Below are 18735 nucleotides of genomic sequence, written 5' to 3'. Positions count from 1 at the left end.
TATGACATGTGAGGGGAGGAGCTATGTAGCAGCTCTGCTGGGTGATCCTCTTGCAGCTTCCTGTTAGGAAGAGATATATTCCATAAGTAATGGATGACCCGTGGATTGACTACACTACAAGAGAAATAAATTTATCAGGTAAGCATAAATTATGTTTTTAGGTGCGCAACACACTCATCACTGTTCCTTTTATACCTTAGGCAGAAGCGCAGCATGGGGCTTACCTTGGCAGAGAGCGAGCTTGCAAAGCTGGACGCTGAACGCTTTAGAGAGCGCAATACACTGGAAAAAGAGAAAGTCTGTGCAGAGTCTATTTTGCAGAAGATCGATGAAGTCCTGTAAGTTCTACTATAATTATCATGAGTGACCTTTTCTGACTACACATTTCTAAATGTGTTGTAATCCTTTGTCTCTATTTCACTATTGATGTTTATTGTTTTTAATTTTATTCTTGTTCTTTCTTCTTCTTCACTGTAACAGCCGATTTACCAAACAAGATTAGTCACCTATACACAGGATTTGAATACCCTTCATGGTTACCGTGCCACGTTTATTAATATTATTAGTAGTCACATTGGCTTTCATTCCTTCCAAGGCTGTCCTGGATTCTTGTTTCTTATTTTGAATGTTTGTCACACTCCGGAAGCTGCTTTGTTTTTCTGGGCAAATATTTATTATCAAGGATCCATAGAGTCAAACATATATGTGGGGCATACAACTGATGCTTAGAGTAAGAGGAGAAGCTGTTAGTCTAGACTTTAATAAAGTAAAATGAGGAGCGTTGGTTTTCTGTTCATTTCACCTCTGGAGAAGGATTTATTAAATCTTATTAAATTATTAAGAAAACAAATATATATTTATCATCTTAGATTCATTTGAAACTGTTCTTGTAAAAATGATAAAATGCAATCTGAGCTCCTAACAAATAGATTTCTAGCACACAAAGGTAACCTGAATAAAATCCTAAGCAAGACATTTATAGGACCCTTTAAATACTGTTCAATTATATAATCAACAAGTGCATAATACAAAGACAATGCAATAGCACTTATTCTCAGTAGCTTTTTCTTTCATGTAATTGGCAAGAGTCCATGAGCTAGTGACATATGGGATATACAATCCTACCAGGAGGGGCAAAGTTTCCCAAACCTCAAAATGCCTATAAATACACCCCTCACCACACCCACAATTCAGTTTAACGAATAGCCAAGCAGTGGGGTGATAAAGAAAGCAGTAGAAAGCATCAACAAAGGAAATTTGGAAATAATTGTGCTTTATACAAAAAATCATAACCACCATAAAAAGGGTGGGCCTCTTGGACTCTTGCCAATATGAAATAAATGAATTTATCAGGTAAGTTCTTACATAAATTATGTTTTATTTCATGTAATTGGCAAGAGTCCATGAGCTAGTGACATATGGGATATCAATACCCAAGATGTGGAGTCTTCCACTCAAGAGTCACTAGAGAGGGAGGGAATAAAAATAAAAACAGAGGGACGTGAAAGGAGTATCACCTTTTGAATACGATGATTTCCCTAATGGGGTTTTTTTTCATGGGTTCTCTGTTATCGGGCGTGGAGATTAATCTCCTACCTCCCTTTTCAGATCGACGATATACTCTCAAATTTACCATTACCATTACTAAATAACTGTTTTAGTACTGGTTTGTCTATCTGCTATTTGTGGATGGGTGTCTTTTGGTATGTATGTTTTTATTACTTAAGACACTCTCAGCTATGGTTTGGCACTTTATGCAATTTATATAAAGTTCTAAATATATGTATTGTACTTATATTTGCCATGAGTCAGGTTCATGTATTTCCTTCTGCAGACTGTCAGTTTCATATTTGGGAATATAAACACTTTAAGAAAATTTGTTTCTTACCTGGGGTTTAGTCTTTTTCAATTTTGACTACTTTTGCATTTGCGGGTATTAGGCCCGCAGTGCGTCAAATGTTAGACTTTATTGCGTCATTTTTGTCGCGAACTTTTTTGGCACGGGAAATTACGTTTTTTGACGCAACTTCGTCATTTCCGTCATACGTGACGTCGAGACCTTTCACACGGCAGCATCATTAGTGACGCAAGTGTGTCATTTCCGGTCATTTTTGGCGCCAAAAAAGTTTGTTACTTTGGCGTCATACTTGGCGCCAATTTTTCCATTATTTCAATACCCCATGCATGTTTGCCTCCTGGTTTCTTCTATCAAGAGGCCTATGCTTTTGCATTTTTTCCCATTCCTGAAACTGTCATTTAAGGAAATAGATAATTTTGCTTTATATGTTGTTTTTTCTTTTACATTGAGCAAGATGTCCCAATCCGATCCTGTCTCTGAAGTTTCTGCTGGAACATTGCTGCCTGACGTCGGTTCTACCAAAGCTAAGTGCATTTGTTGCAAAATTGTAGAAATTATTCCACCGAATGTCATTTGTAATAGTTGTCATGATAAACTTTTACATGCAGATAGTGTTTCTATCAGTAATAGTACATTGCCAGTTGCAGTTCCTTCAACTTCTAATGTGCATGATATACCTGTAAATTTCAAAGAATTTGTTTCTGAATCTATTATGAAGGCTTTGTCTGCATTTCCACCTTCTAATAAACGTAAAAGGGCTTTTAAAACTTCTCATTTAGCTGATGAAATTTCAAATGACCAACAACATAATAATTCATCCTCTTCTGATGAGGATCTATCTGAAACAGAAGATCCTTCCTCAGATATTGACACTGACAAATCTACTTATTTATTTAAAATAGAGTATATGCGTTCTTTATTAAAAGAAGTGTTAATTACTTTGGATATTGAGGTAACCAGTCCTATTGACGTTCAGTCTAATAAACGTTTAAATGCTGTTTTTAAACCTCCTGTGGTTTCCCCAGGTGTTGTTCCCATTCCTGAGGCTATTTCTGATATGATTTCTAGGGAATGGAATAAGCCAGGTACTTCCTTTGTTCCTTCTTTAAGGTTTAAGAGATTGTATCCTTTACCAGCAAAATCTATAGAGTTTTGGGAAAAGATCCCCAAAGTTGATGGGGCTATTTCTACTCTTGATAAACGTACCACTATTCATATGGAAGATAGCACTTCCTTTAAGGATCCTTTAGATAGGAAGCTTGAATCTTATCTAAGGAAGGCCTATTTATATTCAGGTCATCTTCTCAGACCTGCTATTTCTTTGGGTGATGTTGCGGCCGCATCAACTTTCTGGTTGGAAAATTTAGCGCAACATGAATTGGATTCTGACATATCTAGCATTGTTCGCTTACTGCAACATGCTAATCATTTTATTTGTGATGCCATTTTTGATATTATCAAAATTGATGTTAGATCCATGTCTTTAGCTGTATTAGCTAGAAGAGCTTTGTGGCTTAAATCTTGGAATGCTGATATGACATCTAAATCTAGATTACTATCTCTTTCTTTCCAAGGTAATAATTTATTTGGTTCTCAGTTGGATTCTATTATTTCAACTATCACTGGAGGAAAAGGAGTTTTTTTGCCTCAGGATAAAAAAAACCTAAGGGTAAATCTAAGGCTTCTAACCGTTTTCGTTCCTTTCGTGAGAATAAGGAACAAAAACTCAATCCTCCTCCCAAGGAATCTGTTTCCAGTTGGAAGCCTTCCTCAAATTGGAATAAATCCAAGCCATTTAGGAAACCAAAGTCTGCCCCTAAATCCGCATGAAGGTGCAGCCCTCATTCCAGCTCAGCTGGTAGGGGGCAGATTAAGGTTTTTCCAAGGATTTTTGGATAAAATCTGTCCAAAATCATTGGATTCAGAGCATTGTCTCTCAAGGGTATCGAATAGGATTCAAAGCAAGACCTCCTGTGAGAAGATTTTTTCTCTCACACATTCCTGTAAATCCAGTAAAAGCTCAGGCTTTTCTGAAGTGTGTTTCAGATCTGGAGTCTTCAGGGGTAATCATGCCAGTTCCTCTTCAGGAACAAGGTTTGGGGTTTTATCCAAACCTATTCATAGTACCAAAGAAAGAAAATTTGTTCAGACCAGTTCTGGATCTGAAAATTTTGAATCGTTATGTAAGAGTACAAACTTTCAAGATGGTGACTATAAGGACTATTCTGCCTTTTGTTCAGCAAGGACATTATATGTCCACAATAGACTTGCATGATGCATACCTTCATATTCCGATTCATCCAGAACACTATCAGTTTCTCAGATTCTCTTTTCTAGACAAGCATTACCAATTTGTTGCTCTTCCATTTGGCCTAGCAACAGCTCCAAGAATCTTTTCAAAGGTTCTGGGTGCCCTACTATCTGTAATCAGAGAACAGGGTATTGCGGTGTTTCCTTATTTGGACAATATCTTGGTACTAGCTCAGTCTTTACATACTGCAGAATCTCACACAAATCAACTAGTGTTGTTTCTTCGGAGACATGGTTGGAGGATCAATTTACCAAAAAGTTTCTTGATTCCTCAGACAAGGGTCACCTTTTTAGGTTTCCAGATGGATTCAGTGTCCATGACTCTGTCTCTAACAGACAAGAGACGTTTAAAATTGGTTGCAGCCTGCCGGCGCCTTCAGTCTCAGTCATTCCCTTCAATGGCTATGTTCATGGAAGTTTTAGGTCTCATGACTGCAGCATTGGACGCAATCCCCTTTGCTCGTTTTCACATGAGACCTCTACAGCTTTGTATGCTGAATCAATGGTGCAGGGATTATACAAAGATATCACAATTAATATCCTTGAATCCCAATGTACGACACTCTCTGACATGGTGGATAGATCACCATCGTTTGGTTCAAGGGGCTTCTTTTGTTCGCCCAACCTGGACTGTGATCTCAACAGATACGAGTCTTTCAGGTTGGGGAGCTGTTTGGGGATCTTTGACAGCACAAGGGGTTTGGAAATCTCAAGAGGCGAGATTACCAATAAATATTTTAGAACTCCGTGCAATTCTCAGGGCTCTTCAGTTCTGGCCTCTACTAAAGAGAGAACCGTTCATTTGTTTTCAGACAGACAATATCACAACTGTGGCTTATGTCAATCATCAGGGTGGGACTCACAGTCCCCAAGGTATGAAAGAAGTATCTCGGATACTTGCTTGGGCGGAATCCAGCTCCTGTCTAATCTCTGCGGTACATATCCCAGGTGTAGACAATTGGGAGGCGGATTATCTCCGCCGCCAGACTTTACATCCAGGGGAGTGGTCTCTCCATCCAGATGTGTTTTCTCAGATTGTTCAGATGTGGGGGCTTCCAGAGATAGATCTCATGGCCTCTCATCTAAACAAGAAACTTCCCAGATACCTGTCCAGGGATGTTCAGGCGGAAGCAGTGGATGCGCTGACACTTCCTTGGTGTTATCAACCTGCTTACATCTTCCCGCCTCTAGTTCTTCTTCCAAGAGTGATTTCCAAAATCAACATGGAACAGTCTTTTGTGTTGCTGGTGGCTCCAGCATGGCCACACAGGTTTTGGTATGCAGATCTGGTTCGGATGTCCAGTTGCCTGCCTTGGCGACTTCCATTACGGCCGGACCTACTATCTCAAGGTCCGTTTTTCCATCAGGATCTCAAATCATTAAATTTGAAGGTATGGAAATTGAACGCTTAGTTCTAAGTCATAGAGGTTTCTCAGTGATTAATACTATGTTACAAGCTCGTAAATCTGTCTCTAGGAAGATTTATTATAGAGTTTGGGAGACTTACATTTCATGGTGTTCTTCTCATAAATTCTCCTGGCATTCTTTTAGAATTCCTAGAATTTTGCAGTTTCTTCAGAATGGTCTGGATAAGGGTTTGTCTGCAAGTTCCTTGAAAGGACAAATCTCCGCTCTTTCTGTTTTATTTCACAGAAAAATTGCTATACTTCCTGATATACACTGTTTTGTATAGACTTTAGTTCGTATTAAGCCTGTCATTAAGTCAATTTCTCCTCCTTGGAGTCTTAATTTGGTTTTGAAGGCGTTACAGGCTCCTCCATTTGAGCCCATGCATTCTTTGGACATTAAACTACTTTCTTGGAAAGTGTTGTTCCTTTTGGCTATCTCTTCTGCTAGAAGAATTTCTGAGCTATCTGCTCTTTCTTGTGAGTCTCCTTTTCTGATTTTTCATCAGGATAAGGCAGTTTTGCGGACTTCTTTTCAATTTTTACCTAAGGTTGTGAATTCTAACAACATTAGTAGAGAAATTGTTGACCCTTCTTTATATCCTAATCCTAAGAATTCTTTGGAGAGATCCTTACATTCTTTGGATGTGGTAAGAGCTTTGAAATATTATGTGGAAGCTACTAAAAATTTCAGGAAGACTTCTAGTCTATTTGTTTTATTTCTGGTCCTAGGAAAGGTCAGAAAGCTTCTGCTGTTTCCTTGGCTTCTTGGTTGAAACTTTGGATTCATCAAGCTTATTTGGAGTCAGGTCAAACCCCGCCTCAGAGAATTACAGCTCATTCTACTAGATCAGTCTCTACTTCATGGGCTTTTAAGAATGAAGCTTCAGTCGATCAAATTTGCAAAGCAGCCACTTGGTCCTCTTTGCATACATTTACTAAATTCTACCATTTTGATGTATTTGCTTCTTCGGAAGCAGTTTTTGGTAGAAAAGTTCTTCAGGCAGCTGTTTCAGTTTGATTCTTCTGCTTTTGATTTCAGTTTTTTTCTTTTCAAAGTGAAAATAACTTTTTTTTTGGGTTGTGGATTATTTTTTCGGCGTAATATAGCTGTTTTTATTTTATTCCCTCCCTCTCTAGTGACTCTTGAGTGGAAGACTCCACATCTTGGGTATTGATATCCCATATGTCACTAGCTCATAGACTCTTGCCAATTACATGAAAGAAAACATAATTTATGTAAGAACTTACCTGATAAATTAATTTCTTTCATATTGGCAAGAGTCCATGAGACCCACCCTTTTTATGGTGGTTATGATTTTTTGTATAAAGCACAATTATTTCCAAATTTCCTTTGTTGATGCTTTCTACTCCTTTCTTTATCAGCCCACTGCTTGGCTATTCGTTAAACTGAACTGTGGGTGGGGTGAGGGGTGTATTTATAGGCATTTTGAGGTTTGGGAGACTTTGCCCCTCCTGGTAGGATTGTATATCCCATATGTCACTAGCTCATGGACTCTTGCCAATATGAAAGAAATGAATTTATCAGGTAAGTTCTTACATAAATTGTTTTTTCTCACAAATTTCAAAATTTACTTCAGTTTGCCAGCATCTCTGTATCATGGGACTGCTATCAGCCAATCACATACTCAAGACTGTGCATAGTTTAACAATGGAAGAAATTTGGAAAATCTCTTAAAACTGCATGCTCTATCTGAATCATTGAAGTTATGACTTGAGCATCTCTTTACGTCTGATATTATAAATAAAAACTTTCTAAATATGGATGATTGTGTCTGAGTTTGTAGAGAAATGTAATGCAACTCATTTACGATTCCTGCAGGCGGACGGGTTTGCAAGTACTGAACCTGTCTGCCTGAAATTAGCACTTCTGATGTTGCATCGGATCTCAAAATGTAGCATTGCAAAGAGGATTCTTGTGGAATGCCAACCTCTGCTTCAGCGCAACCAATTGGGTTAGAGCAGGGGATGTCAATCAGACCTGGTTTGTTAGAGGTAGGCATTCAAAAAATTACGCCTAGATTTAGAGTTCTGCGTTAGCCGTCAAAACCAGCGTTAGGGGGTCCTAACGCTGGTTTTGGCCGCCCGCTGGTATTTAGAGTCAGTCATGAAAGGGTCTAACGCTCACTTTCCAGCCGCGACTTTTCCATACCGCAGATCCCCCTACGCCAATTGCGTATCCTATCTTTTCAATGGGATCTTTCTAACGCCGGTATTTAGAGTCTTGGCTGAAGTGAGCTTTAGAAATCTAACGACAAGACTCCAGCCGCAGAGAAAAGCCAGGAGTTAAGAGCTTTCTGGGCTAACGCCGGTTTATAAAGCTCTTAACTACTGTGCTCTAAAGTACACTAACACCCATAAACTACCTATGTACCCCTAAACCGAGGCCCCCCCCACATCGCCGCCACTCTATTAAATTTTTTTAACCCCTAATCTGCCGACCGCACACCGCCGCCACCTACATTATCCCTATGAACCCCTAATCTGCTGCCCCTAACATCGCCGACCCCTACATAATATTTATTAACCCCTAATCTGCTTCCCCACGTTGCCGCTACCTACCTACATTTATTAATCCCTAATCTGCCGACCGGACCTCACCGCTACTCTAATAAATGTATTAACCCCTAAATCTAAGTCTAACCCTAACACCCCCCTAAATTAAATATAATTTAAATCTAACGAAATAAAATAAATCTTATTAAATAAATTATTCCTATTTAAAGCTAAATACTTACCTGTAAAATAAACCCTAATATAGCTACAATATAACGAATAATTATATTGTAGCTATTTTAGGATTAATATTTATTTTACAGGTAACTTTGTGGGTGGTGGGTTGTAATGTTGTGGGGGGGGGGTATTGTATGTTTTTTTTTACAGGCAAAAGAGCTGTTTACTTTGGGGCATGCCCCGCAAAAGGCCCTTTTAAGGGCTGGTAAGTTAAAAGAGCTTTACAATTTTTATTTTAGAATAGGGTGGGGCATTTTTTTATTTTGGGGGGCTTTGTTATTCTTTTAGGGGGCTTAGAGTAGGTGTAATTAGTTTAAAATTCTTGTAATCTTTTTTTATTTTTTGTAATTTAGTGTTTGTTTTTTTTTGTAATTTAGTGGGGTTTTTTTTTGTAATTTAGTTTAGTTGATATAATTGTAGGTATTTTATTAAAGGGCCATAATACCCAAATGTTTAAACACTTGAAAGTGATGCAGCATAGCTGTAAAAAGCTGATTAGAAAATATCACTTGAACATCTCTATGTAAAAAAGAAAGATATTTTACCTCAAAAGTTCCTCAGTAGCCACCTCCCATTGTAAAGGATTTCTAAGCAGCATTTTAGTGTGTCTGTCCTGGGACATCTGAAGGGACTAGCATCATGCACTCTCATATTATTTCACCAATCAGGTAAAGGAAGCTTACTATGAAATCTCATGAGAGTTAAGTCAAATCTCATGAGATCACAGTAAGAGTTCATGACCTCTGCACTGCTGATGCTGATTGGCTGCTGTTCATTTCTTCATTTTTTTAAATTTGTTTACCTGCAGCTGGAAGCAGCTGAGTATAACTTTTTACACAGAAATTACTCTGCTGAGCTGAGGAGATTGTGAGGTAAAATATCTTCCTTTTTTACATAGAGATGCTCAGGTGATATTTTCCTGACAGCTTTTTACAGTTATACTGCATCAGTTTCAAGTGATTTAGCATATGAGTATTATGTCCCTTTAAATTTATTTATTGATAGTGTAGTGTTAGGTTTAATTGTAACTTAGGTTAGGATTTATTTTACAGGTAATTTTGTAATTATTTTAACTAGGTAACTATTAAATAGTTATTAACTATTTAATAGCTATTGTACCTGGTTTAAATACAAAGTTGCCTGTAAAATAAATATTAATCCTAAAATAGCTACAATATAATTATTATTTATATTGTAGTTATATTATGGTTTATTTTACAGGCAAGTATGTAGCTTTAAATAGGAATAATTTATTTAATAAGATTTATTTTATTTTGTTAGATTTAAATTATATTTAATTTTTGGGGGTGTTAGGGTTAGGGTTAGACTTAGCTTTAGGGGTTAATACATTTATTAGAGTAGCGTCAAGGTCCGGTCGGCAGATTAGGGGTTAATACTTGAAGTTAGGTGGCGGCGACGTTGGGGGCGGCAGATTAGGGGTTAATAAATATAATATAGGGGTCGGCAGTGTTAGGGGCAGCAGATTAGGGGTACATAGGGATAACGTAGGTTGCGGCGGTGTACGGAGCGGCAGATTAGGGGTTAAAAATAATATGCAGGGGTCAGCGATAGCGGCAGATTAGGGGTTAAAAATAATATGCAGGGGTGCATGTTAGGGTGTTAGGTGCAGACTTAGGAAGTGTTTCCCCATAGGAAACAATGGGGCTGCGTTAGGAGCTGAACGCTGCTATTTTGCAGGTGTTAGTTTTTTTTACAGCTCAAACTGCCCCATTGTTTCCTATGGGTGAATCGTGCACGAGCACGTTTTTGAAGCTGGCCGCGTCCGTAAGCACCGCTGGTATTTAGAGTTGCAGTGGCGGTAAATATGCCTGTACGCTCCCTTTTTGGAGCCTAACGCAGCCATTCTGTGAACTCTAAATACCAGCGGTATTTAAAAGGTGCGGGGGGAAAAATACACGCGTAGCTAACGCACCCCTTTGGCCGCAGAACTCTAAATCTAGCCGATGGTTTTTAATAACACAATATCTTTGTTTTAAGATGTTATTCCCTAGCTGGGGAGGGTTAATCAGTATGCACTATAGGAAAAATTGTGTACCTGGAATCTCTTTTATTTTGCTTATTTAATAGTGTGTTTGGTGTTTCACTTTAAATATGCTGTGTGGGCTGACGCCGGGAGATGCGGTTTGCTATTTCAGGGCTAATTATGGCTTCATAACTGGCTTGACAGGGGTCTGAATTGGGGGTCAGGGAGCTTCTGTCTGAGGGGGAACTTTCCTATTTGGGAAGTATGTTACCTCAGACGGACTCGGACGTCGTGTCCTTTAGATTTAAGCTTGAACACCTCCGCCTGTTACTTCGGGAGGTTTTAGCGACTCTGGATGACTGTGACTCTATTGTGGTACCACCAGAGAAATTGTGTAAGATGGACAAATACTTAGAGGTGCCTGCTTACTCTGATGTTTTTCCGGTTCATAAGAGAATCTCGGAAATTATTACGCGGGAATGGGAAAGACCGGGTATCCCGTTCTCACCTTCTCCTAATTTTAAGAAAATGTATCCCATATCTGACACTGTTCGGGACTCTTGGCAAACAGTCCCTAAGGTGGAGGGAGCTATATCTACCCTGGCTAAGCGTACAACTATTCCTATTGAGTACATTTGTGCTTTCAAAGACCCTATGGATAAGAAATTAGAGGGTCTTCTAAAAAAGTTATTTCTTCTGTTATGTGTGATCAGTCCACGGGTCATCATTACTTCTGGGATATAACTCCTCCCCAACAGGAAATGCAAGAGGATTCACCCAGCAGAGCTGCATATAGCTCCTCCCCTCTACGTCAGTCCCAGTCATTCTCTTGCACCCAACGACTAGATAGGATGTGTGAGAGGACTATGGTGATTATACTTAGTTTTTATGACTTCAATCAAAAGTTTGTTATTTTAAAATAGCACCGGAGCGTGTTATTACTTCTCTGGCAGAGTTTGAGGAAGAATCTGTCAGAGTTTTTTACTATGATTTTAACCGGAGTAGTTAAGATCATATTGCTGTTCTCGGCCATCTGAGGGAGGTAAAGGCTTCAGATCAGGGGACAGCGGGCAGATGAATCTGCATTGAGGTATGTAGCAGTTTTTATTTTCTGAATGGAATTGATGAGAAAATCCTGCCATACCGTTAAAATGACATGTATGTATACACTTCAGTATTCTGGGGATGGTATTTCACCGGAACTACTCTGTTAAAGGTCACTAATCCTTTTTAATAACTATTTATCATGTTAAACGTTTTTGCTGGAATGTAGAATCGTTTACATTGCTGAGGTACTGTGTGAATAAATATTTGGGCATTATTTTCCACTTGGCAGTTTTTTTGCTTTAATTGTGACAGTTTCGTTTCTCTTCACTGCTGTGTGGGAGAGGGAGGGGCCGTTTTTGGCGCTCTTTGCTACGCATCAAAAAATACCAGTCAGTTACTTTTATATTTCCTGCATGATCCGGTTCATCTCTGATAGATCTCAGGGGTCTTCAAACTTCTTTGAAGGGAGGTAAATTCTCTCAGCAGAGCTGTGAGAATTCTTATAGTGACTGTGAATAAAAATCGTTGCTTTGTATTTTTTATGTCAAATTTAATTATTGTTATTTTACTAATGGGAACAAACCTTTGCTAAAAGTTTTGTTGTTTTAAAGTTTGATGCTATAACTGTTTTTCAGTTCATTATTTCAACTGTCATTTAATCGTTAGTACCTCTTTGAGGCACAGTACGTTTTTTGCTAAAAAAGATTATAACCAAGTTGTAAGTTTTTTTGCTAGTGTGTTAAACATGTCTGACTCAGAGGAAGATATCTGTGTCATTTGTTCCAATGCCAAGGTGGAGCCCAATAGAAATTTATGTACTAACTGTATTGATGCTACTTTAAATAAAAGTCAATCTGTACAATGTGAACAAATTTCACCAAACAGCGAGGGGAGAGTTATGCCGACTAACTCGCCTCACGCGGCAGTACCTGCATCTCCCGCCCGGGAGGTGCGTGATATTTTGGCGCCTAGTACATCTGGGCGGCCATTACAGATAACATTACAAGATATGGCTACTGTTATGACTGAAGTTTTGTCTAAATTACCAGAACTAAGAGGCAAGCGTGATCACTCTGGGGTGAGAACAGAGTGCGCTGACAATGCTAGGGCCATGTCTGATACTGCGTCACAGCTCGCAGAGCATGAGGACGGAGAGCTTCATTCTGTGGGTGACGGTTCTGATCCAAACAGATTGGACTCAGATATTTCAAATTTTAAATTTAAATTGGAGAACCTCCGTGTATTACTAGGGGAGGTCTTAGCAGCTCTCAACGATTGTAACACCGTTGCAATACCAGAGAAACTGTGTAGGTTGGATAAATACTTTGCGGTACCGGCGAGTACTGACGTTTTTCCTATACCTAAGAGACTAACTGAAATTGTTACTAAGGAGTGGGATAGACCCGGTGTGCCGTTCTCACCCCCTCCAATATTTAGAAAGATGTTTCCAATAGACGCCACCACTCGGGACTTATGGCAAACGGTCCCCAAGGTGGAGGGAGCAGTTTCTACTTTAGCTAAGCGTACCACTATCCCGGTGGAGGATAGCTGTGCTTTCTCAGATCCAATGGATAAAAAATTAGAGGGTTACCTTAAGAAAATGTTTGTTCAACAAGGTTTTATATTACAACCCCTTGCATGTATCGCGCCGATTACGGCTGCGGCAGCATTTTGGATTGAGTCGCTTGAAGAGAACCTTAGTTCATCTACGCTAGACGACATTACGGACAGGCTTAGAGTCCTTAAACTAGCTAATTCCTTCATTTCGGAGGCCGTAGTACATTTAACCAAACTTACGGCTAAGAACTCAGGATTCGCCATACAGGCACGTAGGGCGCTGTGGCTAAAATCCTGGTCAGCTGATGTTACTTCTAAGTCCAAATTACTTAATATACCTTTCAAGGGGCAGTCTTTATTTGGGCCCGGTTTGAAAGAGATTATCGCTGACATTACAGGAGGTAAGGGCCATGCCCTACCTCAAGACAAAGCCAAAGCTAAGGCTAGACAGTCTAATTTTCGTCCCTTTCGGAACTTCAAAACAGGAGCAGCATCAACCTCCACTGCACCAAAACAGGAAGGAGCTGTTGCTCGTTACAGGCAAGGCTGGAAGCCTAACCAGTCCTGGAACAAGAGCAAGCAGGCCAGGAAACCTGCTGCTGCCCCAAAGACAGCATGAACCGAGAGCCCCCGATCCGGGACCGGATCTAGTGGGGGGCAGACTCTCTCTCTTCGCCCAGGCCTGGGCAAGAGATGTTCAGGATCCCTGGGCACTAGAGATCATATCTCAGGGATACCTTCTAGACTTCAAATTATCTCCCCCAAGAGGGAGATTTCATCTGTCAAGGTTGTCAACAAACCAGATAAAGAAAGAAGCGTTTCTACGCTGCGTACAAGATCTGTTAATAATGGGAGTGATCCATCCGGTTCCGCGGTCGGAACAAGGACAAGGGTTCTACTCAAACCTGTTTGTGGTTCCCAAAAAAGAGGGAACTTTCAGGCCAATCTTAGATTTAAAGATTCTAAACAAATTCCTAAGAGTTCCATCGTTCAAAATGGAAACTATTCGGACAATCTTACCCATGATCCAAGAGGGTCAGTACATGACCACAGTGGATTTAAAGGATGCTTACCTTCACATACCGATCCACAAAGATCATCACCGGTATCTAAGGTTTGCCTTCTTAGACAGGCACTACCAGTTTGTAGCTCTTCCATTCGGATTGGCTACGGCTCCAAGAATCTTCACAAAGGTTCTGGGTGCCCTTCTGGCGGTACTAAGACCGCGAGGGATTTCGGTAGCTCCATACCTAGACGACATTCTAATACAAGCTTCAAGCTTTCAAACTGCCAAGTCTCATACAGAGTTAGTTCTGGCATTTCTAAGGTCGCATGGATGGAAAGTGAACGAAAAGAAGAGTTCTCTTTTTCCTCTCACAAGAGTTCCATTCTTGGGGACTCTTATAGATTCTGTAGAAATGAAGATTTACCTGACAGAGGACAGGTTAACAAAGCTTCAAAATGCATGCCGTGTCCTTCATTCCATTCAACACCCGTCAGTAGCTCAATGCATGGAGGTGATCGGCTTAATGGTAGCGGCAATGGACATAGTACCTTTTGCACGCCTACACCTCAGACCTCTGCAATTATGCATGCTAAGTCAGTGGAATGGGGATTACTCAGATTTGTCCCCTACTCTGAATCTGAATCAAGAGACCAGAAATTCTCTTCTATGGTGGCTTCATCGGCCACACCTGTCCAGGGGGATGCCATTCAGCAGGCCAGACTGGACAATTGTAACAACAGACGCCAGCCTACTAGGTTGGGGCGCTGTCTGGAATTCTCTGAAGGCTCAGGGACTGTGGAATCAGGAGGAGAGTCTCCTTCCAATAAACATTCTGGAATTGAGGGCAGTTCTCAATGCCCTTCTAGCTTGGCCCCAATTAACAACTCGGGGGTTCATCAGGTTTCAGTCGGACAACATCACGACTGTAGCTTACATCAACCATCAGGGAGGGACAAGAAGCTCCCTAGCAATGGTGGAAGTATCAAAGATAATTCGCTGGGCAGAGTCTCACTCTTGCCACCTGTCAGCAATCCACATCCCGGGAGTGGAGAACTGGGAGGCGGATTTCTTGAGTCGCCAGACTTTTCATCCGGGGGAGTGGGAACTTCATCCGGAGGTCTTTGCCCAAATACTTCGACGTTGGGGCAAACCAGAGATAGACCTCATGGCGTCTCGCCAGAACGCCAAACTTCCTCGCTACGGGTCCAGATCCAGGGATCCGGGAGCGGTTCTGATAGATGCTTTGACAGCACCTTGGAACTTCGGGATGGCTTATGTGTTTCCACCCTTTCCGCTGCTTCCTCGATTGATTGCCAAAATCAAGCAGGAGAGAGCATCAGTGATTCTAATAGCGCCTGCATGGCCACGCAGGACTTGGTATGCAGATCTAGTGGACATGTCGTCCTGTCCGCCTTGGTCTCTACCTCTAAGACAGGACCTTCTGATACAGGGTCCATTCAAACATCAAAATCTAACTTCTCTGAAGCTGACTGCTTGGAAATTGAACGTTTGATTTTATCAAAACGTGGTTTTTCTGAGTCGGTTATTGATACCCTGATACAGGCTAGGAAGCCTGTTACCAGAAAGATTTACCATAAAATATGGCGTAAATACCTATACTGGTGCGAATCCAAACATTACTCCTGGAGTAAGGTTAGGATCTCTAGGATATTGTCTTTTCTACAAGAAGGGTTAGAAAAGGGTTTATCAGCTAGTTCATTAAAGGGACAGATTTCAGCTCTGTCCATCTTGTTACACAGGCGTCTGTCAGAAAATCCAGACGTCCAGGCTTTTTGTCAGGCTTTGGCTAGGATCAAGCCTGTGTTTAAAGCTGTTGCTCCGCCATGGAGTTTAAACTTAGTTCTTAACGTTTTACAGGGTGTTCCATTTGAACCCCTTCATTCCATTGATATAAAATTGTTATCTTGGAAAGTTCTGTTTTTAATGGCTATTTCCTCGGCTCGAAGAGTCTCTGAGTTATCAGCCTTACATTGTGATTCTCCTTATCTGATTTTTCACTCAGACAAGGTAGTTCTGCGTACTAAACCTGGGTTCTTACCTAAGGTGGTCACTAACAGGAATATCAATCAAGAGATTGTTGTTCCATCCTTGTGTCCAAATCCTTCTTCAAAGAAGGAACGTCTTCTACACAATCTGGATGTAGTTCGTGCCCTCAAGTTCTACTTGCAGGCAACTAAAGATTTTCGCCAAACTTCTTCCCTGTTTGTCGTTTATTCTGGACAGAGGAGAGGTCAAAAAGCTTCTGCTACCTCTCTCTCTTTTTGGCTTCGTAGCATAATACGTTTAGCCTTTGAGACTGCTGGTCAGCAGCCTCCTGAAAGAATTACAGCTCACTCCACTAGAGCTGTGGCTTCCACTTGGGCCTTTAAGAATGAGGCCTCTGTTGAACAGATTTGCAAGGCTGCAACTTGGTCTTCGCTTCATACTTTTTCCAAATTTTACAAATTTGACACTTTTGCTTCTTCGGAGGCTATTTTTGGGAGAAAGGTTCTTCAGGCAGTGGTTCCTTCTATATAATGAGCCTGCCTATCCCTCCCGTCATCCGTGTACTTTTGCTTTGGTATTGGTATCCCAGAAGTAATGATGACCCGTGGACTGATCACACATAACAGAAGAAAACATAATTTATGCTTACCTGATAAATTCCTTTCTTCTGTTGTGTGATCAGTCCACGGCCCGCCCTGTTTTAAGGCAGGTAAATATCTTTTAAATTATACTCCAGTCACCACTTCACCCTTGGTTACTCCTTTCTCGTTGATTCTTGGTCGAATGACTGGGACTGACGTAGAGGGGAGGAGCTATATGCAGCTCTGCTGGGTGAATCCTCTTGCATTTCCTGTTGGGGAGGAGTTATATCCCAGAAGTAATGATGACCCGTGGACTGATCACACAACAGAAGAAAGGAATTTATCAGGTAAGCATAAATTATGTTTTATTCATCAGGGTTTCCTTTTACAACCGACGGCCTGCATTGTACCAATTACCACTGCGCTGGCCTTCTGGTTTGATGCCTTAGAAGAGTCTCTTAAGACTGAGACTCCTTTAGAGGAAATTTTGGATAGAATTAAGGCTCTTAAGCTGGCTAATTGTTTTATTACGGATGCCGCCTTTCAGATTGACAAATTGGCGGCTAAGAATGCCGGATTTGCCATTTTAGCGCGTAGAGCGTTATGGTTAAAATCTTGGTCTGCTGATGTGTCAAAGCTTTTGGCTATTCCTTTCAAAGGGAAAACCCTATTCGGGCCCGACTTGAAAGAAATCATTTCTGACATTACGGGAGGTAAGGGTCATCTCCTACCTCAGGATAAAGCAGCTAAACTGAGGGGTAAACAAAATAATTTTCCTTCCTTTCGGAATTTCAAAGGAGTCCCCGCTGCTTCTTCCGCTAAACAGGAAGGAAATTTTGCTCGAGCCAAGTCTGTGTGGAGACCCAACCAGGCTTGGAACAAAGGTTAACAATCCAAGAAGCCCACTGCTGCTCCCAAGACAGCATGAAGGGGCGGCCTCCGATCCGGGACCGGATCTAGTAGAGGGCAGACTTTCTCTCTTTACCCAGGCTTGGATAAGAGACGTTCAGGACCCCTGAACACTGGAAATCGTGTCCCAAGGGTATTCAAAAATTCTCTCCCAAGGGGGAGGTTTCTTCTTTCACGATTGTCTGTAGACCAGATAAAAAGAGAGGCGTTCTTACGTTGTGTAAAAGACCTCTCTACTATGGGAGTAATCCGTCCTGTTCCAATTCTGGAACAGGGGCAGGGGTTTTACTCAAATCTTTTCGTGGTTCCCAAAAAAAGGGAACGTTCAGACCCATTTTAGATCTCAAGAGTCTAAACAAGTTTCTCAGTGTTCCATCCTTCAAGATGGAGACTTTTCGAACAATTCTTCCATTGATCCAGGAGGGTCAATATATGACTACCGTGGACTTGAAGGATGCATATCCTCATTTCTTTCATGTAATTAGCAAGAGTCCATGAGCTAGTGACGTATGGGATATACATTCCTACCAGGAGGGGCAACGTTTCCCAAACCTTAAAATGCCTATAAATACACCCCTCACCACACCCACAATTCAGTTTTACAAAGTTTGCCTCCCATGGAGGTGGTGAAGTAAGTTTGTGCTAGATTTCTACGTTGATATGCGCTTCGCAGCAGTGCAGTGAATGTCAGAGGGATGTGTAGAGAGTATTGCCTATTTGAATACCATGGTCTTCCTCTAGGGGATCTATTTCATAGATTCTCTGTTATCGGTCGTAGAGATTTCTTCTCCTACCTCCCTTTTCAGATCGACGATATACTCTTATATACCATTACCTCTACTGATTCTCGTTTCAGTACTGGTTTGGCTATCTACTATATGTAGATGAGTGTCTTAGGGTAAGTAAGTCTTATGTTATTTATGACACTCTAAGCTATGGTTGGGCACTTTATATGTAAAGTTCTAAATATATGTTTTAAACTTATATTTGCCATGATTCAGGGTAAATCAGTATTCCTTCTTCAGACTGTCAGTTTATTTTTTTTGGGAAAATGCATATGAATAAATATTTTTTCTTACCTTAAAAATTTCAATTTTACTTTTTTGCGGACTGTTAGGCTCGCGGTTGCAGAAAATGCTTCAATTTATTGCGTCATTTTTGGCGCAACCTTTTTTGACGCAAAATTTCGTCATTTCCGGCGTCATAGTTGACGCCGGAAGTTTTCACGTGGTTGCGTCATTTTTTGACGCGTGTGTTACAGACGTTTTTTTGTGCGCCAAAAAATGTGGGCGTCATTTTTGGCGCCAAAAAATATG

The 18735-nt window shown here is 40.7% G+C and overlaps 1 protein-coding gene across 3 annotated transcripts in view; it reads left to right on the top strand.

The window, feature by feature from the left end:
* The window catches only part of ARHGEF12 (Rho guanine nucleotide exchange factor 12), a 1204049-nt gene that overhangs the window by 666132 nt on the left and 519182 nt on the right, over positions 1–18735 (top strand). For all 3 annotated transcript variants that reach the window (XM_053691590.1, XM_053691589.1, XM_053691591.1), the window contains one exon: positions 201–338. In XM_053691590.1, the coding sequence (XP_053547565.1) occupies positions 201–338 (138 nt within the window). The remainder of the gene's footprint in view (positions 1–200; positions 339–18735) is intronic.

This window comes from Bombina bombina, chromosome 8 (assembly GCF_027579735.1).
Source record: "Bombina bombina isolate aBomBom1 chromosome 8, aBomBom1.pri, whole genome shotgun sequence".
Taxonomy (NCBI): domain Eukaryota; kingdom Metazoa; phylum Chordata; class Amphibia; order Anura; family Bombinatoridae; genus Bombina; species Bombina bombina.
This window is presented reverse-complemented; position numbering and strand designations above follow the sequence as displayed.